General features: G+C 38.6%; 1 protein-coding gene across 2 annotated transcripts in view; it reads left to right on the plus strand.

Annotated features, from left to right (window-relative positions):
- Positions 1–6,705: 6,705 nt before the first annotated feature.
- The window catches only part of mmd (monocyte to macrophage differentiation-associated), a 36,312-nt gene continuing 18,431 nt past the window's right edge, over positions 6,706–24,586 (plus strand). Inside the window, exon 1 of one of the 2 annotated variants that reach the window (XM_066704656.1) lies at positions 6,706–6,841. In XM_066704656.1, the coding sequence (XP_066560753.1) occupies positions 6,804–6,841 (38 nt within the window). In that variant the 5' untranslated portion in view covers positions 6,706–6,803. The remainder of the gene's footprint in view (positions 6,842–24,586) is intronic. The other variant, XM_066704654.1, reaches the window with a different exon arrangement.

Here is a 24,586-nt window from a genome sequence, read left to right on the forward strand (position 1 = left end):
CCTTTCAGGCCAGAGTTCAATCTTTGTTTCTCATGGTCTGAGAGTCTTTCAGGTGCCTTTTGGCAAACTCCAGGCGGGCTGTCATGTGCCTTTTACTGAGGAGTGGCTTCCGTCCGGCTACTGTACCATACAGGCCTGATTGGTGGAGTGCTGCAGAGATGGTTGTTCTTCTGGAAGGTTCTCCTCTCTCCACAGAGACATGCTGGAGCTCTGTCAGAGTGACCATCGGGTTCTTGGTCACCTCCCTGACTAAGGCCCTTCTCTAGGAAGAGTCCATTTACGGATGATGGAGGCCACTGTGCTCATTGGGACCTTCAATGCTGCAGAAATTGTTCTGTACCCTTCCCCAGATCTGTGCCTGGATACACTCCTGTCTCGGAGGTCTACAGATAATTCCTTGGACTTCATGGCTTGGTTTGGGCTCTGACATGAGAAACATCTCAAGGATGATCAGTGGAAACAGGATGCACCTGAGCTCAATTTTGAGTGTCATGGCAAAGGCTGTGAATACTTGTGTACATGTGCTTTTTTTGTTTTTTATTTTTAATAAATTTGCAAAGATTTCAAACAAACTTCTTTCACATTGTCATTATGGGGTATTGTTTGTAGAATTTTGAGGAAAATAATTAATTTAATCCATTTTGGAATAAGGCTGTAACATAACAAAATGTGGAAAAAGTGGAGCACTGTGAATACTTTCCAGATGCACTGTACATGATGACAAAGCGATTTAGGAAGGGTCGCAATACTTCATTTACAAAAGCTTGGAAGACAGAGGGTGCATTTACTAGTCCAAATGACATAACTAGATATTTGTAATGACCACTGCTGGTTAGAAATGTCGTCTTCCACTCATCTCCTTCTTTGATTCTGATAAGATTGTAGGTGCTTCGCAGGTCAAGTTTGGTAAAAAACCGAGTGCCTCGAACTTGTTCCAGGGCAGCTGGCACTAGGGGCAGAGGGTAGCGATATTTAGACTTCTGTAATCAATACACGGTCGCAGTCCTCCATTCTATTTGGCCACAAAAAAGAAACTTGCTGCGGCTGGCGATGTGGAGGGACGGATGAGACCCTGTTTGAGCGCTTCCTTAATATATTCCTCCATGGCCTGATACTCAGGTATGGAAAGTGGGTAAATACGACCCTTGGGAGGTGAGGTGCCAGAGAGAAGGTCACTGGCACAATTAACGATGTGGGGGGCAATTTGGTGGCTTGGGTCTTACTAAAGACAGCAGCCAGATCTTGATATTCACATGGAATATTTGCAGATGTTGATAGAAGCAGCCTCTCAACGTGAGTTGCTCGACAGGGGAGAGACAGGCAGTTAGAAAAACAGTGTTGACCCCAGGAAAGAATGTCTCCCTCTGTCCAGGATATGGTTGGGTTGTGGTACGTGAGCCATGGGAGCCCGAGGGTGATGTCAGTGCCTGGAAAATTGATGACCAGTAAATTAAGTTCTTCTGTGATGCTCTGCCAGACCTGCACTGCAGCTGTCTTTAGTTTCTGCTTGTTCTTGGGGCGTTTTGCCTTCAGGTTTGCCTGGCAGAGCATCACCAGGGAAGAAACCCAGTATCTGGTGATGTCTATGGGTTCCAGACTTCAGGCAGTCATTGACTGCAAAGGATTTGCAACCAAGAATTGTAACTCACAACTTAATTCATGATTATGTTAGTTTGTCCAATTAGCCCCTAAAATTGGGGGGACCACATATAAAAATGGATGTAATTCCTACACCGTTCACCCAGTTTGGATGTACCTACCCTCAAATTAAAGATTAAAGTCTACACTTAAAACAGATCTTGATTGTTTCCTTTCAAATCCATTGTGGTGGCATACAGAGCCAAAATGATTACAATTGTGACACTGTACAAATATTTATGGACCTAACTGTATATTAGTATGTACTGAGACGCATACACTACATACTGAGATGCACACAATATACACTGATACTAGTGTTTCCAGCCCGGGGACCCGGGCACTGAAAACCCAGGAAACCCGGACAATTTCTCAGCCCCGCAAGCCCGGGTTTGGCATAGGTATAAAACCGGGGTTGACAATAAAATCAAAATAAAAAATCAGACTTGTGTGCACAGCACAACAGTGAACTCTTGTATACTTTTGTGTAACTTTTCATTCGGTGAGAAGATTGAAGCAGGAATGTTCATTCAGTAACCTGTCGGCAAAACCTACAATATAATTGTGCAGTATTGCAAAATATGAGGAGTTAAAGAAAAATGTTCCGATCCAAGCTCTGTTTGGCTCTACTTCCTACAAGAAGTAAACGGCCAATCAGCCAATTGCAGAAAGGGTGCAAACAAGGTATTGCAAACAGCTGGGGGCTCTACAAGGTCGCTTCAGTTTATACAAATTATCAATACATAATAACTATGTGAATTAATAAATAATAATAATGCAGTATAACTGAGTTTGTGTTTAATTTACGTTCCACATAAAATACAGACACAAAAAAGGCATTTATTATTGTACTTATTTAGTTTAATGAATGAAATAAGGGGAAAAAAATAAGATTTCAGGAGTTCAGTCAACTAATAATGCAACAGTCAAGCACTGGCGGACGCTCCGGCCCCGGACACTTGTGTTTCCACTGGCTGAGCGTCCGGACGGGTCCGTGTTTTGTGGAGGTTAAATATCTGGTGCCAGACGTGTCCGTAACGTCCGTCACCCACTCAGGACATATGTGCTTGACTTATAGACAGACAGGGAAGAGATCAGATACATTGTGTCGGAAGATATAATATCAAGTGCCAGGTGGGATCACGAAGAAATTGCAGTTTTATAAGCACCATGGAGTGAAATCCACGTACAGAAATAATGACTGCTTACAGTTAATATCCAAGTGTATTAACAAAGGACCCCGGTGCAGTGCCTGACTAGTTAAAATAAACTGAAGGATAATAATCGGATCGGTAGCAGCCGATGTTATTAATATTGTATGAGCAGCTGGACGGTGTTTCAGGCTGTGTTGTGTGAATGTGTGCAGGACAATCCGCAGACAGTCAGTGTGAAGGGAACACGATTCAGTTAACATGCCCATTTACAAGTTAAATTAATGAATAAATAAATACAGCAGATCTGGGTTTCCCTCTAAAACATTAAGAACTAGTTTAATAAATACGTCCATAAACACCATGACTGAAACGTGCACACTTTAAATTATAACCTGCTATATTGTAGCTGGATGAATAATCGTGAAACGTGTGTATTTTGTTTCAACTGTAACTTGCCCGGGTTAAGGACGTCTGATAAGTACATTATTAATAATACGGCAAATAGTATCGTTTGCAGTTACAAATCTGTAGTAAGAGTAATAAGTTAAGGGAGTCACGTTGTGCCGTTTAAAATGCATATATACTAGCACAAATGATGACGATAATAATAACAATACATATTTGCTATTTATTGTTGCACATGGAAACATACTTATGTGAACATGCTTGTCTGAATATAATGTTGTCTACACGTTTAGCTCTTCCCAATATCCCTGAACAGAAACATGTATTTATTACGCTATTACAATCATGTAAAGCAGAAAGAATAAAACAGACACACAAGTCCTCTCCTCGTCAGGCTGTGTCGCTCGCAGTGTTTCCCGTCTCTGTTTTTAACACAAACACAAACCAAAACCAAAACCAAACCCACAGTCGCTGCTCCTCCATCAGAGGGACGGATTCACAGCGGCCTGGTTTTGCAATAACAGCTCTGGGACTCCGGCACGGCACGGCAGGACACGGACGCTTAAGCCAGCGGAACCGAGGCACGATACGCTGTATGTGTCCAACAGTGGCTGCGTCCCAAATCGCACACTTGTTCCCTCGTGAAGGAGCCGAATCGAGCCGTCTGTGCCCTTCAATGCTGCCTTCAGCGGAGTGAACGAAACAGCGCACTGATGCGGAAGTGTTTTAGCGCTGAAGTCCCAGAATTCTTTGCGTTAAAGTCAACTGGGAAAATATAGCAGCGGCGGTGCATACAAATGTAATGTTAGCTACACAGTCGTAGAAATTGTTAAATTATGTATCAAGGCAATTATAATACATAGATAATATAAAATTATTATATAATCATGATTTAAATATACGATTAGAAAGTTAAACCAAAAAATGTTTTGGAAACTATCATTTAATTAATTACTGAAGTAGTATCCTATAAAACTAGCAGGTGATATTAATGAACAGTGTATTTCAAAATTATTATTATTATTATTAAATACAAATACAAGAAAAGACTGCGTAGGTAATTTTTCAGACAAAGGCAAAGGTGCTGAATGCTGGCGCTGAAGTGTTTCACCTACACCCTCCTCACTCAAGTGCACACTCTGTGACGTCAGCACAACGTCACGCAAAGTGTACACTTGTCGAAGGGTGTAGGAGCGAGGGTGTGACAGGGTGAGGCACGCCTGCAAGGCACCGGCTGCGCACGCTGTGCTGAAAGCATTGTATAATTGCATTTGAGAGAGAAGCGCCATCGGAAAAGTTTAGAGTGAGCTTAGTGTTTTTTGTTTACTTATTTTTATTCCCAAATTGATTATTTTTCCTATTTATATGCCTATGAAATAATTTGTCATCAAGCCCTGGTGCCCCCACATAAACACACACACACACACACACACTGAGACTCAGTATATAGTGTGTGTGTCTCAGTATAAATAAAATCAGATAAATAAAATCCAGTAAGTTTGGAGGTAACTGTGTGTATATATCTTGTTGCCTTTTTCTACATAGGTTCCCGTCTCTGTGTCACACTGGGATGTGTTACAGTCTTGTACTTTAGCTAAACTGTTGCATTATTGGAGTCAGGAGTGTGAGAGGCATTATTTCAAATTCTGCTTTTTTGTGTCTTTTTATTTTTCATATTACACAATGTTTTTCTACCTATGAAAGAGGGGTAGCAATCAAGGACAGAGGATGACCCTGAACTGTTCCCTCCTGTTTGTGCCCTTCAGGCCTTTTTCAATGGACACAATATAATGTGGCGCACTCGTCTCCCTTATCCGAAGGTAAAACTTCAGTGTGTATTATTTTCCCTATCCTCTACCCCTCCATCCATAGATTATTGCCCAAATCTCCATTGATTTGGCCAGATGGCCCTCTGTCAATCTGCACTCACAATTAAGATTAAAATTACATCACACACAAATTATGCACCACAGACACTGGAGTGCCATGCGGTGCACATGTTCCTGCAGAGATTAGATGGGCTCTATGCTTTCACTCGCTCTCTCTCTCTCTCTCTCTCTCTTATGAAACTAAATGGGGCAGGATGCACTTTCAAAAATGCACTTTCCAAAACAATCTCCTTCACTTATTAAAACAGATCAACATGAAAGCCTCTAAAAATGTCCGGGCCAACAAGAAATATTTCAGTGACATAACATCACTATCAAGTTTTAGATACAGCTTACCTGAAAATAAATTACATTTTTCTCTCTAATATTTCTGTGTGGAAATGTAACTTTGAGACGGTAAATTATTTAAAAAATAGTGTGATTTCACCAAACCACGCCACTTGTATGTAAACTGTCAGAAAGATAGCTTTAGCCTGTTCAGTAATCCCATGAATGTTGTTACAAAATTACCTGTGAATCTTAAATGGGCTCATCTGAAGCGGTGATTCTGTCAGCTAGTTAACTGCTCAATGGCTTATGTAGCTGCATGATTATACAAATTAAATTGAAATTAAGCAGAAGCATAGCAACATGAGGCAAGTTTACTCATAGCAGTTTATTCAAATGCTTTATATCACTTCATGAGAAAAAATATCTTGCATAACCCAATTATTGTTCAAGACTTCATTAAAAAAAGTAAATGTGTGAGACATACTAACCAACCAAGTATCTACCTAACCAGATATGATGAACCAAAATATACTTTTTCCCCTGACCTTTTTATAAGCCATGTCCTTTGCTATTCCTATTTATTTTTCGAAGCCCAATTTTTTTTACAAACTGTACGCCATTTGCAGAGACTTGTCATCCACTTGGCTTCAAACATCCCACTACGTGCAAAGGTCGTAGAGAAATACTAGAACATATTGCCTGACTAGTGATCTGGTTTGGCCAGGGGTGAATTGGGGGATGGAGTGGCAAAATATGACCAACACTCCCTTTTTCCTGCCACATAGATTTTGGCAGAATAAATCCTACTTAGTCTGTGCAGTTGGCAAAATTAAAATGGTGGCTTAAGTTATTAAACTGAGCTGCTTTAATCATTGGCTACATAAATTCAAGGTTGGAGGAGTGGTAAGGATTAAAGTATTTTTACCACAAAGCCAACATATCCATTCTGATCTGCGGGTCACAGACCTGCTGTTGCTTACTCGCTCACTGACTCCTCTACCAGCAGTAGCGACGGCCATCCCCTCCTTCTCCATTTTTCACCGTCTCTGCAGGATGTGAAGATACAATGGGTTTTATGGAGTTTTATCTTGAAATCGACCCTGTAACGCTGAATCTCATCATCCTGGTGGCCAGCTATGTTATCTTGCTCCTAGTATTTCTGATATCGTGTGTGCTGTATGACTGTCGGGGCAAAGATCCCAGTAAGGAATATGCCCCTGAGCCCGCCCCGGCCACCCAGTCCCCCATCAGACTGGTAGTGATGCAGAGCTCTCCTGCAACGGCTCGATGGGGTGAGAAGATAGTGACGACGTATGAGGCACCGACCGACCTGCGGGAGAAGAGAAGTACTTTGGTCTAGCGGTGGAGAGCGTGCGCTTCCTACACGGAGTAGTTCCAGTCACAATTGGAGAGATTGTTCGATTTTTATTTTGGTTGTCATTGTACAATGTTCACACTTAACCTTCACAAGACTAGGCTTAAAGGGTAAGTAACTGTCAAATAGTGTCCTGTGTATTTTAGTGAATTGTTATGTAAATATGTACAAGGTTATTCTGCAGGCCTGTGCTACGGCTCTAAAGGATTTGGTCTGGACACACGTCGTATAGAGATACAGCATGGTTGCCAAATACATAGAATAGAAACCAGTGTCACTGTTCAGTTGTTTACCAGATCAAAGCTGAAGGTTTAGGAAGGATATGTAACCAAAAAATGATACAAGTTTAAAGTGAAGCTCTTTAAGATCTTTCTATGGTTTTTGCTGTTAAAATCACTATGTAGTCATATGAATATTTTAAGTTTTACATTTAATTTGCACTTATGAATATTATTTATTGACTACGGGCCAGATTAAATCAAAACTTTGACCCACCTGCTAATAGAAAAGTACAGAACTGTACTCAGTTGCGGCTTCATTTTTAGTAAGATGCCACATTCGTCTAATCATAAATGTAACCGCTGTGATGTACAGGCTTGTACTTTGCTATTAGCAGGTGGGTTAAAGTTTTGATTTAATCTGGCCATACATCTAAACTTACATAAGATAAAATATACTTTTATAGGATTGTCAAATCTAAACTGAGCGTCAAATTAACAGAACAAAAACATCTGCAACAATCAGCAATTTTAAATGTACTACAGTCACATAAAGTAAAATAGTATGTTTTATGGAATCCGATATTGAAATGTGTTTGATAGTTCATATTTACTTCAAATATTTATTTAATTTCCTTACCAGTGAAATACTGAAATACTGATTCTACTATTTAATGATCCAATAAATTAAAGAATTCTAATTTGTACTTTGCCAGATGTCTGTGGTGTTTGGAAATAGACCAAAATATATTGTAAATTCTACATATAGTTAATACTTTCAATGTAATACATTAATTTGTGTGCAGCATTAACACTGTTTGTCCTGTAGGGACAGTCTTCTTAAGCCATTCAGCACTGTTATTCTTATTGATTTAAATTAAAAAAAAACGGCCTGTTATTAATTTTTAAAACAGTAGTATGCAAAGCATCAAAATGAATCCAAAAGCTTTAATAGCTGAAAGATGCAAAACAACGCATAGTTAGAGAGTGAACTTCATTATCTGTATATCAGTCCCAAACACCATAGCAGCATATCATACACTGCAATATTGGACTCTGCCCTCAAACACAACAGCTCAATTAGGCTGCATGCTAAGCTTGGATGAGTTAAAGGTTAGGCCTATTGCTTTCCTAATGTAACAGTTTAAAAGGGTGACAGAAATACATGACTACAAAGACTTCATCTGTCAGAGAAGTGGGTCAAATTCTAACACCTACACAGACTACCTCGGCCTACGGAAAGGATTTAGTGTCGGAAGCAGTGTTCACACTTCATCTAAGGATAGAAAGGAAAGAAAGTTTATTTCCATCAGCGTTAGGCTAATGAAGCTTTTTTCCATGACAAACATGACAGATCAGAAGCAACTTGCAACTCAAGGGCAAGAAGCAAAGGAAACATCATGGGGAGGCCTTCATCCAGCAGTGGATCAATATAGGCTGATGATGATGATGATACATGTATATTGATCCACTGCTGGATAAAGGCCTCTCCATGATGTTTCCTCTTGTTTTGATATACAGCATCTCTTTTCCATGTCACACCAGCAACAAAGTTTATCATTTCATCTTCCCATCTCTTATGTGATGATCTTCTAGGTCTTTTTACATCTCTTGGAATCCATTCGATAGCCTCTTTTGTCCATCTTTCATCTGTTCTTGCAATGTGTCCGACCCATTTTCACTCTTTCAGTGATGTCACATATTTTCGTTTTTTTCTCTGATCCATTAATTTATTTTTCTAACTCTTCTTGTTATTTAAAGCATACATCTTTCCATGCTTCATTGTGTCATTCACAGTTACTATAAGCACTTAGTGACCTATAGGTGTGTGTTTGTGTATATATATTTATATATGTATATATGTGTGTGTGTGTATATATATATATATATATATATATATACAGTGAGGGAAAAAAGTATTTGATCCCCTGCTGATTTTGTACGTTTGCCCACTGACAAAGAAATGATCAGTCTAATTTTAATGGTAGGTGTATTTTAACAGTGAGAGACAGAATAACAACAAAAAAATCCAGAAAAACGCATTTCAAAAAAGTTATAAATTGATTTGCATGTTACTGAGGGAAATAAGTATTTGATCCCCTATCAATCAGCAAGATTTCTGGCTCCCAGGTGTCTTTTATACAGGTAATGAGCTGAGATTAGGAGCACTCTCTTAAAGGGAGTGCTCCTAATCTCAGCTCGTTACCTGTATAAAAGACACCTGTCCACAGAAGCAATCAATCAATCAGATTCCAAACTCTCCACCATGGCCAAGACCAAAGAGCTGTCCAAGGATGTCAGGGACAAGATTGTAGACCTACACAAGGCTGGAATGGGCTACAAGACCATCGCCAAGCAGCTTGGTGAGAAGGTGACAACAGTTGGTGCGATTATTCACAAATGGAAGAAACACAAAATAACTGTCAGTCTCCCTCGGTCTGGGGCTCCATGCAAGATCTCACCTTGTAGAGTTTCAATGATCATGAGAACGGTGAGGAATCAGCCCAGAACTACACGGGAGGATCTTGTTAATGATCTCAAGGCAGCTGGGACCATAGTCACCAAGAAAACAATTGGTAACACACTACACCGTGAAGGACTGAAACCCTGCAGCGCCCGCAAGGTCCCCCTGCTCAAGAAAGCACATGTACAGGCCCGTCTGAAGTTTGCCAATGAACATCTGAATGATTCAGAGGAGAACTGGGTGAAAGTGTTGTGGTCAGATGAGACCAAAATCGAGCTCTTTGGCATCAACTCAACTCGCCGTGTTTGGAGGAGGAGGAATGACCCCAAGAACACCATCCCCACCGTCAAACATGGAGGTGGAAACATTATGCTTTGGGGGTGTTTTTCTGCTAAGGGGACAAGACAACTGCACCGCATCAAAGGGACGATGGACGGGGCCATGTACCGTCAAATCTTGGGTGAGAACCTCCTTCCCTCAGCCAGGGCATCGTGGATGGGTATTCCAGCATGACAATGACCCAAACCCACAGCCAAAGCAACAAAGGAGTGGCACAAGAAGAAGCACATTAAGGTCCTGGAGTGGCCTAGCCAGTCTCCAGACCTTAATCCCATAGAAAATCTGTGGAGGGAGCTGAAGGTTCGAGTTGCCAAACGTCAGCCTCGAAACCTTAATGACTTGGAGAGGATCTGCAAAGAGGAGTGGGACAAAATCCCTCCTGAGATGTGTGCAAACCTGGTGGCCAACTACAAGAAACGTCTGACCTCTGTGATTGCCAACAAGGGTTTTGCCACCAAGTACTAAGTCGAAGGGGTCAAATACTTATTTCCCTCATTAACATGCAAATCAATGGGCACGTGATCATCAGAACTGGACCACGGAGCAATGGAGGAAGGTGGCCTGGTCTGATGAAGGTGTTGACTTGGCCTCCAAATTCCCCAGATCTCAATCGAGCATCTGTGGGATGTGCTGGATTAACAAGTCCGATCCATGGAGGCCCCACCTCACAACTTACAGGACTTAAAGGATCTGCTGCTAACGTCTTGGTGCCAGATACCACAGCACACCTTCAGAGGTCTAGTGGAGTCCATGCCTCGACGGGTCAGGACTGTTTTGGGACCTACACAATATTAGGCAGGTGGTCATATTGTTATGGCTGATCGGTGTATATATATATATATATATATATACACTCACCTAAAGGATTATTAGGAACACCATACTAATACTGTGTTTGACCCCCTTTCTCCTTCAGAACTGCCTTAATTCTACGTGGCATTGATTCAACAAGGTGCTGAAAGCATTCTTTAGAAATGTTGGCCCATATTGATAGGATAGCATCTTGCAGTTGATGGAGATTTGTGGGATGCACATCCAGGGCACGAAGCTCCCATTCCACCACATCCCAAAGATGCTCTATTGGGTTGAGATCTGGTGACTGTGGGGGCCAGTTTAGTACAGTGAACTCATTGTCATGTTCAAGAAACCAATTTGAAATGATTCGACCTTTGTGACATGGTGCATTATCCTGCTGGAAGTAGCCATCAGAGGATGGGTACATGGTGGTCATAAAGGGATGGACATGGTCAGAAACAATGCTCAGGTAGGCCGTGGCATTTAAACGATGCCCAATTGGCACTAAGGGGCCTAAAGTGTGCCAAGAAAACATCCCCCACACCATTACACCACCACCACCAGCCTGCACAGTGGTAACAAGGCATGATGGATCCATGTTCTCATTCTGTTTACGCCAAATTCTGACTCTACCATCTGAATGTCTCAAGAGAAATCGAGACTCATCAGACCAGGCAACATTTTTCCAGTCTTCAACTGTCCAATTTTGGTGAGCTTGTGCAAATTGTAGCCTCTTTTTCCTATTTGTAGTGGAGATGAGTGGTACCCGGTGGGGTCTTCTCCTGTTGTAGCCCATCCCCCTCAAGGTTGTACGTGTTGTGGCTTCACAAATGCTTTGCTGCATACCTCGGTTGTAACGAGTGGTTATTTCAGTCAAAGTTGCTCTTCTATCAGATTGAATCAGTCGGCCCATTCTCCTCTGACCTCTAGCATCAACAAGGCATTTTCGCCCACAGGACTGCCGCATACTGGATGTTTTTCCCTTTTCACACCATTCTTTGTAAACCCTAGAAATGGTTGTGCGTGAAAATCCCAGTAACTGAGCAGATTGTGAAATACTCAGACCGGCCCGTCTGGCACCAACAACCATGCCACGCTCAAAATTGCTTAAATCACCTTTCTTTCCCATTCAGACATTCAGTTTGGAGTTCAGGAGATTGTCTTGACCAGGACCACACCCCTAAATGCATTGAAGCAACTGCCATGTGATTGGTTGGTTAGATAATTGCATTAATGAGAAATTGAACAGGTGTTCCTAATAATCCTTTAGGTGAGTGTATATATATATATATATATATATATATATATATATATATATATATATATGTATAACAGTAGATTTTCATGTTCACATGTGCTGTTATAATTAAAACCAAAATGGTGTTATTTCAGTCACAGGAAGAAAAGAAAAAAACATTTTCTCTTGTCTTGTTTTTACCCCACAGAAAAGCTGTACTACTTTGTAACTGGCTAAGCACAAACACACTAATACACACCCAATTACCTGAAATAAGAGCACATTCATTATGTTGAAGCTCCAAGTCTCAGATAACAATAAACTATAAATCACACTAATTACCCCTATAATAATAATTGATGTAGGATTTTGATGGTAACTCAGATTTTCTAATATTGTTTTCAGCTCCTCCTAATAAAGCTTGGAAATTAATATATTTGTACCAACTTTGCAAAACAGCAAAGATTGCTGACAATCACCAACAAATTATCAAAGTAATTAAAATAAATATCTTCTGTATTTTGTTCTTTCACACCCCAGTGTACTGTCAGCAAATCATCACTTGGTAGATCTGACTGAGATCTTTATTCAGAGGAACAGGGAATTGAACTCAAATAAGTCCCATCAGCAATTTCATGAACCCAGTTTGAGACGCAGGAATGCCCCTGTCACAATTAATTGGATGTGTTTGTGTTCACACATTTTGCATGAAGCACACAGTCTTCTAATTAAATTGGGAGATGAATTCTATTTTCAGACAGTGGAGCCTAGGAGCACATAGTGGGCAAATGTAAAAGCACAGCGAGAAGTCAAGCTGATAAATCAGAGGCAGTATAGATCTGAGGAGCACCAATGTCTGAGGGCATGTAAATAAATAGCTAATAGTCAAACATTAATTGAAAGCTTTACAAAAGGCTGCATGTCAGGGAGAAGTAAACACATTCATGTATAAAACAGAGTGCTCCCCTTTACTACTGTCCAGAAATATTCAAAACCACTCATTTTGAACCACAGCTTTACTTATTGCAATTGTATGCAAATAGCCCTACATTACACTTATTACATGCAATACTCCTTTACACAGAGAGCAGATACTCCAAACTCAGTTTTATCTGTTGTATGAATAATATCCTTCATCAGTGGTGAATGCTGTATATTTTAGAAGGAAAGACAAAATTATACCACCTGAGATGCTCTTTTGCCTTTTTATTGCAGTCCTGTGAACTGCCATAAAATACAGATTTTATGTCTCACAACACACAGTGCCTGTATCTAGCCAAATCTATAAGGACTAAAACGTGAGGTTTCTTAACTTTCCATAAACAAATCTGTTATTAGGTATAATATGAGTTCTCTAACAGCTGACTATAGAGTAAAATGGTGGCCAGACTGTTTAAATAAAGTTTTGTGCTTTTTTTATGCATTCTGCATGCAAAAAGTACATTTCTGTGGCTGTATTTTTCTGCTGTTGTCTGCAAAGCAAAACATTTTAGATCATTACGTTTTTATAATTGCACACACACACAAAAATAATGCAAACAACATTGCTCTTTGCACAAACCTAGATAAAGACACAAACACAATTGAATTGTTTCCCCAGCAGGCTGCATTACATTTAACATTTTAGTTTTAATCTTACACCTCATGTGCTTCTAAAACACCAGGGAGTATGTTACTGGGATTTAAAATCTTTGGAGACCCCTCTGACATATGCTAATGATCTCAACAGAAGGTGTTTTCATTGTGAAAACCAAGCTTTTAACACTATCCCCCATTTGTTGTGTCAACTGCTATGGCCAAGCTAAACTGAAATGCACAAGGGGGTACGCAGCAATCTACAGTAGATTAATGCACAGCTCTTACCAGCATCTAGCATCCTGTATGTCCTGTACTGTAAGCATCTTACTGAACCCAGCCACTTTTCATCCATTGCATCACTGCAGTACAATAGCATCATACCTGCGATAGTTAGAGATGATATGCATAAAATATCATATTACTTCTTTTCGAAATCTCTTATTTTAAAGAGAACTTGACTTCTTTTGGTGCAAGCTTATGATGAATACACATCTAAGCCCTAAGCTTCTGTTCAATCCCTGACAAGCCCTTGTATATAAATAGAAGATTACAGTCGACAGACCCAAAGCTGGAACACACAGCCAAGTAAATCCCCACATGCGCAATTAGCGAGCAGACCTGTAATCTTTATTGTTCTGGGTACTCCATTTCATTTTCTTTTCTTATGTATCAACATGTAATATTCATATAGGGCTCCTGGTTTGCAAAGCACAGACAAATCCTTTATAATCTTAAAAAGAAAAGAAAGCAACATGTACTCCAACGGACAGCTATAATTCCATTTGCAATGCACTGGTGCGACTGATCACAAAACATAAAAAATGTATTGTCCTACTACCGTCTCTGCAGCACAAACCTACTGAACAATATTTGATTGTAAACATTGCTGTGTGCTGTACTGATTAATTTAAAAAGTACTTCTCTAGGGTTGCCAGTGATGCAACAGACTTATATTCCAATTGTACTGCTGTTTAAATTATGTAGTGATTTTTGCATTATTCATGAATCTGCTTTTGTCACAGTATTTGTTTAGCATACTGGATTACATTTTTTAACCCGACCTATATATGACATGCGGGAAAAAATAAAATACCACATTTAATAATCAAGCCAATTAATCTGAGAACAAAACACCACCAAAAAAACTCAATGATCTTCAAATGGAATAGATCTTTGTACCACAAAATGTCTATTATCTGTCCCTAGACCCTAGGGACAGATAACATACATTTTGTGGTACAAAATGTCGAGGGCCTAGAAATGTATCTTGGTTCGAGAGGACAATGAATAGGCTTTTTCACTGTTTAATAATAGGCTGTGTATCAAGCACTTTCCAAAGTACATTAATACAGCTTTTATTTTCTGTAAATTATTAACTTATATGCTTTCATGAGACAGCTGCTCTCTGTAAGGTATACAACACTAATCAGTTCCTTAAAAGATAAAACACAAATGCAAACTATTTCACAGCAAGTAAACTAGCTGTCAAAACACACAGAGAAAAGTCACAAGTTTTCACAAGCCATATATCAGAATGAAAACTTATAAAATAATATATACTTGTACTCTTTGAGGGTTTTCTCCAGTTTGGGTGAACAAAGGGACTCTGTAGGATTGGGTAGGTAAGAAAAGAGCCTTCCCCTCGTGTCTGTCTTTTGGAGATTTTGTTTTAGACTTAAATTTTAAATTGCCTCCATGTTTGGTTACAGTTTGAACTTATGTTTCATTTCAAGGGGGTAAAATTGTTTTGCTAAATTTGCGGTTGTTTCAATTTCATGGTCTTGATACTCACACTTATTTTCTCCTCATAGACTCATTTAAGGTTTGCAAATTGATTATACAGGATTAAGATCAACTGTAGGCAAGCTATTGAAAACAACTTGCATAACAGTGAGCTGCTCTAATGAATACTCTAGTCTACATTAGTTGGATTATCGACAATTCTGTGCAATGCTCTGTGTTTGAAAGGGGTTGCTGTAATTTCTAAGTGTCCCCTGGTGTCTTTTCCATACTGTACAGGACTCAATATCACATTTGTCCCTTTAGTGATGGATACTAGTTTTGAAATAATTATAAGGAGTACTATGTAGATCTTACCTTAGGTCACGTCCTGTGGCCCTCAAAACAGGTTCCACGATTCCACATTTGCTGTGTAAATGCTATACTGCAGAAACATATTTTGAGGAAACCAAACAAGAAATACTATCATGGTTGGGTGATTAGTTGTCATGCCCTAGTGCTGAATATATCTGGAAAATCTCTGTTAACAAGAGCCAATATGAAACATTTGCACTCTGCACTATTTTAGTTTCTTCGATTGGATAGTTTTCTTAAAACTTCCACCCTTTTATATGGTTTCAACAAATCAAAAATCATAGCACATGTTCCCATTCCAAACAACACATATATTGCTCAGTATGATTGGTACCAGCATTAGAACTGTCAGGCAGACAGGAATTCTACAATCATACGCACCAAGTACAGAAAATGCGCTAGACCATGGTCATTCATATTTACCACAGAGAAGGTCATCTTTGGGACTGTAAACAATGCCTGGTGCCAGCACTATCACATTGTGGCAGCTGGTCACTCGTGTACAGCTTACAGGATTAGGACCAACCAACTTTCTTATATATTTCCTATTACACAATTGCATGTGCTTAAATTACATTAATCCAAACACTTTTACCTGACACAAACAAAAAAGAGTGCCTCAAAACATCAGTCAGTAGTATGCACAATAACATCTGCATGCCATATGATGTCCCCGAGCTTTCAGCATGTCCTCAAACTGGTAAACAATACACTTAGGCTCCAGTCTGGGTCAGAACATGTTGTTTACTTCGTACTTTTAGACTTTCTGAACTTTTACACAGACACCAGCTGTTTTATAACATCTTTAGCAGTTGTACCAAAATATCTCATACTTATTTGACTTATACTTATATGTAAGGAGACGCAAGAATATTTTATTCTATTAACATTTCAAGAGCTTTTGCCAAACCCTAATAATGACTTTGATGGATGGAGTGTAATGTGTTCAGATTTGGCTTGAACTTGCTTGCCTGAGGGAACGATTGCCTGGGCATGTGGAGGACATGCCTTCACACACAGTGTGGAATAGCCAGGGAGTCTGCTGCAAAGGCGGGGTGTGGGGGGGATGGGCAGATGTGAAATAACGAATGGTGTTGGAAGTAGCGTTTGAGCCCCATATTTATAGTGCTATGGGTGAGATTAGGGTCCAACCCCTCTCTAACCCTATTGAAAGCCAGAAAAGGAAAGAAATACTACACAAATAAGGGTGTCTGCTAATAAATAAATAAATAAATAAATACTAATAATACATCACACAAAAAGCACAATCAATAACCTGGATATTACAAACTTTTCCTATTTTGTTGCATTACAACCTGTAATTTAAATTGATTTTTATTTGGATTTCATGCAATGGAAATACACAAAATAGTCCAAATTGGTGAAGTGAAATGAAAAAAAATAACTTGTTTTAAAAAATTATAAAATTGGTGTGTGCATATGTATTGATCCCCTTTGCTATGAAGCCTCTAAATAAGATCCGGTGGAACCAATTACCTTCAGAAGTCACATAATTAGTTAAATAAAGTCCACCTGTGTGCAATCAGGTGCACATGATCTGTCACATGATCTCAGTATATATACACCTGTTCTGAAATGTCCCAGAGTCTGCAACACCACTGAGCAAGTGGCACCACCAAGCAAGTGGCACCACCAAGAAAGTGGCACCATGAAGACCAAGGAGCTCTGCAAACAGGTCAGGGACAAAGATGTGGAGAAGTACAGATCAGGTTTGGGTTATAAAAAAATATACGAGACTTTGAACATCCCACAGAGCACCATTAAATCCATTATTAAAAATGGAAAGAATATGGCACCACAACAAACCTGCCAAGAGAGGGCCGCCCAACAAAACTCATGGGCCAGGCAAGAAGGGCATTAATCAGAGAGGCAACAAAGAGACCAAAGATAACCCTGAAGGAGCTGCAAAGCTCCACATTGGAGATTGGAGTATCTGTCCATAGGACCACTTTAAGCCGTACACTCCACAGAGCTGGGCTTTATGGAAGAGTGGCCAGAAAAAAGCCATTGCTTAAGGGAAAAAAAATTGCAAATATGCTTGCTGTTTGCCAAAGACTCCCCAAGCATATGGAAGAAGGTACTCTGGTCAGATGAGACTAAAATTGAGCTTTTTGGCCATCAAGGAAAACTCTATGTCTGGCGCAAACCCAACACCTCTCATCACCCAGAGAACAGCATCCACAGTGAAGCATGGTAGTGGCAGCATCATGCTGTGGGGGTGTTTTTCATCGGCAGGGACTGGGAAACCGGTCAGAATTGAAGGAATGATGGATGGTGCTAAATACAGATAAATTCTTGAGGGAAACCTGATTCCTGAGATTTGAGACTGGGACGGAGGTTCACCTTCCAGCAGGACAATGACCCTAAGCATACTGCTAAAGCAACACTCAAGTTGCCAAGTTTATAGAGACATATCCCAAGAGATATGCAGCTGTAATTGCTGCAAAAGGTGGCTCTACAGGTGGCTCTCTTTTGTCTTATTTCTTGTTTGTTTCTCAATAAAAAATATTTACAAACCCCCAAAAAATCAATTTTAATTCCAGGTTGTAAGGCAACAAAATAGGAAAAATGCCAAGGGGGGTGAATACTTTCGCAAGGCACTGTACCTGTTTATCTGGCTTATTCTATTAACATGACTCATACAAGTTTAAGGATTCCACAGAAATGTGTTTCTCTGTCACAAACATGCATGCAAGCATTGACACGTCTGTATGGTGCTGAACTGTAAATTATCTTCCTAAACCAACCCTTTCTTTAATTTAAACTCTTTTGTTGTGTGACTGGATTACTTTGGCTTTATCCAGTCTTCTGAAAATTGACAAAAAAAGGGGAAAAAAAGTCCAGTGATTTGAAGTACTGCTGCTTCAACAGAGATATTTTAACTATTGTGCCGAAAGCTCAATAACTTTCATTTTGTGCATGTGTTCTTGGAAAATCTTACAGTGTTGAAACATAATATCCAAGAATCATGTCCGAGATGGTTGTCATTCACTTTTACAGACAATTTTCCGGACTTGATTCATAGGACAAAAGGCTTCTCTGTATGTAAAGTAGTGCAAAACTGTATTCCACATAGACAGCCAGGTATTAAAAAAAAAAAACAGACAGGATGCAAGTCCTTCCATAATAAATCCATAAAATGCATATCAATATTTGTGCATATCCAACTGTGCAGACTTATTTTTTCTCTTTCAGTACAGCATTTGTGTATGTGTGTGTGTATATATATATATATATAATAAAAAAAAACTAAACAATGAAATGCAATTTAAAAAAATGATTGTAATGATTCATACTATTTATTACTATTACTATGGATTTATTTTATCCAATCTAAAATATATATAAGTACAGAACTGGTAACTGAGAGTCATGAAGAGCCATTTATAGAACTAAAAGATGAATAGGCATAATATTATTTATTATAGCTTCTAGCTATTAATTATTTAACAGTAAACACACACACAAACAATTATATACATGTTATTTTAATAAGTCTAGATCTGGTTACATGCCTTGTCTCCAGCTTCCCTTACAACAGGGAAATTAACAGTTCCCATACAAATCCTAAATAAATTACACATAATTATCCCCAATTCCCTTCCCAATTATTCAACTCCCTGAAAGAACGAGGCACTCTTGTTTATTTAACTCAGTGGAGAGTGGAGCCCGACTCATGTCTTTATTATGAACAGCTCACAGGGAATAAGGCATTGGTTATGGTGTCTGGAGACCAAGCTGTAATGTTAATACATGCCAGTAGGAGAATATTGACTGAAATGAGTGCCACCAGCATGCAAGGCAGTGAGCTCCATTAAACATGGGTCGTGTATTTAAATACACAGGATAGTTGCAGTTCATGTAAATAAGGGTGAACTTGTTGTCTTATGCTCTGCGCACCTTTGTCAGTCGCCCTGGCTGTGCTGGTAGGCGCCTGTCACAGCCTCTCACTTTCCCTCCTGTCTGTGTCTCAGATTCAGCCTGACAGCCCTTATGAGGACAGGCCTGAGAGCTAGAATACTGAATAAAGGGCACCTAGCTTCGCAGTAATTTCACTTGCCCATACTCTGAATTTGCAATTACAAATATAGTCTTTAGTATTTAGTAATTTACCATAATGTACAGTGGTCAGAACACATGGAAAAATATAACACTTCAGACCATTCTGGATTTGCAGATTTCAATTAATGCATTACCACTGACTAATATAACATTATTATTATTATTATTATTATTATTATTATTATTATTATTATTATTATATTAAATATATATGTTATATTAATATAAAATGATGTTCTTATATTTTTTTTAAACAAACTGTGCAACAAGCATCTGTGTAAAATAGATTATGAATATGGCTAAGCATGATCCAAGCAGGAAACCTGATCAGAGACAAACTTGCACTCCCCAAAATGAACTTTTCTTGCTGCATGTGGTGGGGAGATAAACCAAAGGCACAGATGCGGAGGGAGTGTCCATTAATTAAAGCTCTTCCTAGTAAACTTCACTGTAACCAGCTGAGACACTCTGGAGTCTCAGAGACTCTCTTACAATATCCAAACATAAGGACAGTCCACATTAAGACCCCATACATTCATCTAGAATTTCTGATTTAGTTTATAATAACTGTACATAGCTAAAATGCAAACCAGACATTTTCCAGTTGTGTTCATACAAAATATATATTCTTTACATATTTACATTTACATTTACAAGTACAGTTCTATAGACTGCCAAAATACAATACAAACATACATAGCTCCTTGATTTGTATAGTAATTTTCACTTCAAATAAATTTGTAACATTTTTTAAATTTAAACATTAAAAATCAAACCTTTAAACCATTTGCAACATTGAATCTTGACAATTAAGACTGTAAATTGTGAACATTTTCTGTATTTATTTCATGTTTTAGTTGCTGATTTAAAATACTCAATACCAATCCCTTGTATCATAAATCCCAACGGGGAAATTACAATTTAATGGCCCACGAACAAGGACTCCAGTGCAATCTCTGTGCCATCCAAGGTTTATCTTTTACATGGCAGCCAGCCAGTAAATTGATAAGAAAGTTTTTGAAAAAACTCTTTAATGACAGCATGGTTGAAGAAACAAGCAATACAGTAATATATGACTCATGTCAGCAAAGATTTGCCTCAGAGTGTTATCAATGTTTCTGTGGTTAGCCCTATTGACAGAACAGCAACACTGCCCCCAAAGCAACAGTAATGTGTTAGATCTTACAATGCCTGAGCATTTGTTAATTTTTGTAATAATGTCATCTGATTAGAAATGTTTCCGAAGAGCCATGCCATTTTGACTGATCTAGCTTATCTAGCTGATAGTAGTTAAATAGTAACAGGCCATCAACAACATTTGCTACCAGTAACACTGCTTCTACAACCTGCATCTGATGTGATGAAGTAGTGTTTGCACAAAATATGTAGTGTAATGACCAGGAAAGTCAACTGTTAATGAGACAAATCTAAGCAAAATGTTTCTTAAACTGTTAAAAGATAAGCAACCAACTGGCAAGTTTCCAAAGTTTATCTTCCATTTGAAACAAATTAGGCTTTATATTAAGTTCCCTGGAAAATAAACAAACAAACAAATAACTAAGTTTGTCATTTCTCAAATCCTTTGATGTCTGTAACACTTCTATACAAAATGTTAATGTCAGTGCTAGCATTCCAGCTTAAAATGTTTACTACAATGTCACTGGGTTATGTATATTTTGTTATTTTTATATTTAAAACCAAAAGTATCATATCATCATTTCTGAACCAGCTGGTGAACTTTAATTACAGTTCATCTCCAGGAACTAGGTCAAATTCCACATAGGTTAAATTGAACAAGCTGCAATGTATGTCTCATCTAATGGCTCTTCCAGACGGTGGGGGGAATTTAAAGACACATATGATTTTAACATATTTTTTGATTTTCTTTTTGTATGAACCACTTTACATAACAGAAGAAAGATTCAGATTTACATAACACTGGCATACAGTTGCACTCGTAGGTAGAAAGAAAAATCATACTCAACTGTTAGTAAAGAGACATCACTGAACAGATTAAATAAAGATATAAACTAGGGAGGTTTCTCTGGAGCCGCAGTGAAGATCCACAAAGTAAATGCATTATTTATGCCTGCCAAGCTTTATGATGGTGGTTGTAGCTTTTGTGCAATGTTACAGTCAAGTATTGTGCAAGAGAAAATGGTGCATGTGTTTTAACATGTCATAGCCTGAGGACCCTAGAAACCTCCCGTGGTGTACGATGGAAACTATTTTTGCAGCTAGGATGCCTCTCGGTACAGAGGGACCGTTCACTGTCTGTCTCTCAGGCATGCAACCTTCAGCTTGTTCAATTACATGTGGGCTTCCTGTCATTTGATATGATAGACCAGCCTCCAAAAGATCTCGAGGTGACATTAAATGTGCCCTTTCTGTTTCGTCATTGCAAGCAAAACCAGAAATAAGGGAATCTGTATTTTGAATAGATCCTGCCCCTGCCTGACTCGTGGATTAGTTCAATTCCATAGGAAAGGTACCAAGACTAATTTGATGTGTGTTTTCATCTGGTTGGACTCTGCAAACATTAAAGCCTCTTCATAAGCTTTTTTAGTGCAGAAAAGTAAGGAGAAAGATGCATCTCTGGCTGAAAGGCTAATAGCTAACTGTTGGTTTTTATTGTTAGTGTTAGTGTCTTGAAAAGTTCCAAGAAGGAAAGCTGTGTTTAATTATTGATGAATAAAAGCCTGTGACACCATTAATCCTGTTGAATCCCAGAAGAAATTATTCTGAGAGGAAGGAGGCTGTTTTCTTGCAGCCTTTGTTTCAGTTTCTTAAGTTTTGGTTGTTTTGCAAGCTGCACCTGCCACACAACAGGTGCGTCTCCTTCGCTACACAATAAACTTATTTGGTGGGCACACGGCAGCTGTCTCCTGTCGTCTTAACTCCGTAGCACAGGAAACTTGGTCACAACAGACAGAACAAAATATATATTTTTGTTATGTTCTTATTGTCCAATCAGAAGGTTTGGCAAAGTTAAATAAAAATGTGTGCACAACAGAAGCAGTACAATTGTGTACTGCATGTTCCTGGAGAAAAAAAAACATGTAACTGCACGAGGATACTTGGCTTTTAGTTGAGACCTTCTTCATGACAAAACATGCCAAACAATACAATACAGTACAAAAATACATTAAAAAGTATATTAACATATGAAGCAAGTCACTTATACTTCTCAGCCTTTACAATTTTCAAAGCTTTTCAAACTACATGTATAGTAATGAGTTGGGAATACAAAAGCAACGTTAATCTAAAATACAATCTTGTAAGGATATAGCTGTGTCTTTCAAGAAACAGAAAGATTCTCTCTAGTGCCTTACTCCACCCCCTCACCAGTTTCTATGAAAGAGTAATCCCATTACAGAGATGGTGAAGTGGGTTCCGCTTGTGTCCTGCATCCCACGATATTGCTGGCCTTTCAAGAGGAACCATATCTGGGAAAATGTCTCTTTGCACATCAATGCTATGCCGCACTGCCACACCACACAAGGGCACTGAGATGTTACATGTTTTCAATATTTAGTCTATTTATTTACACACTATGCAAAAGGGCTGTCCCATTCAGAGATTTATTATTTTTTTGTTTCTGTGCTACCTAACTTAGATGTCAGTTGATTCTTGTCTGAGCAGCTGCTTAATGTAAAATGTCAGTATCTCCAGTAATAAGACCATCAGGACTTGAGAAATTTCACAATGGTTTTCACTTTCAGCAATTTACTTCCCTATAATTCCCTGCCTATTTCTACTGGTAATCAAAGTGTAATTTAAATGCATTTTTAAACATACATCACTCTGTTTACTACAAAGTTTCTGGACCAACCTTGTGGTGCCAACAATTTTCTTATTTATTCAGTTCTTATCTTATCTAAACCTTAATGTTTGCAGACATTTATCAGAATTAGAGCTAACTTTGACTGTTTACTTTGTACGTTAAGTCCATTTATATACAGTGCATATAGTTCAGATCATAAATAAAGACAAATGCAATAATTTGAGAACAGCAGTGTAAAAGTAGACAGAATGCATATTTTAAAACTATCACTGACCTCCACTTTCCCAGTAATTAAGAGACTATTTGTGTATTTGCTCATTAGCTATAATATTACCATTGAGTGGACCTTCATAAAAGCTGCACAGTATCTGGTGATGACATCATATAGGCCTACCCCAAATATGTATTCAAAGATTGAATGGAATGGTCTAGGACAAGGAAAAGGGGAATTAACCATTACCAATGGTTTTCTGAAGAAAATATGTATAAATTGCTCTTTAATTTTTCAAAGCTAGTCACGATGAGGGGACACAGATTTACAGCATATGGCTGTGAATGTTCTCCTAGTGTTCTGCTTGTTCTGATTTCAATATATTATTATTATTATTATTTATTATTATTGATTTCTTAGCAGACACCGACTTACAAAATATATCCTGCGTATATTATAAACAAACAAGCAATATATACATAGCGAGAGATTTATATTGTTGTTCTTGCTTTTTTGTTTTAGGAATGGATGATTTCATGTTTGTAGGATCTTTCCGCACAACAGAAAGCCATTCTTAAAAAACATAAAAGCGGCTGCATTCATTTATTATACCATCCTGGGCATTCCCTTGAGAATCACAATAACACATTTCATAAACTAATCGCTACTAATCTATTAATTTGCACTAGCTGCAACACTCTTTATATTGTGACATTACTGAATAACTGAACACTTAATGTAATGTCTTTACTACATCCCTGATAAACTGTTTCCACCATCTAGCTGGTGTGTGACCAACTAGGATAGAAACAGATCTCAAAAACACAAGACTGAATGGTATATTAATTAAAAAAATAAACAGAACAAACAAACACAAATCTAGGAACTGTGTGTCACCTTCACACAGGACTATCCTGCTGTTGACCAACACATGAAACATGCAGTTCCCTAGATCAGCTCTTTGCAGTCAGGTGAGGAAGCTGGTTGTTGATTATGCCTTTTAGCTTTTCACCTCTGAAAACCTGGATTTAAATTAAGCTTAGCACAGAACT

Source organism: Amia ocellicauda, chromosome 5 (genome assembly GCF_036373705.1).
Source record: "Amia ocellicauda isolate fAmiCal2 chromosome 5, fAmiCal2.hap1, whole genome shotgun sequence".
Classification (NCBI taxonomy): Eukaryota; Metazoa; Chordata; class Actinopteri; order Amiiformes; family Amiidae; genus Amia; species Amia ocellicauda.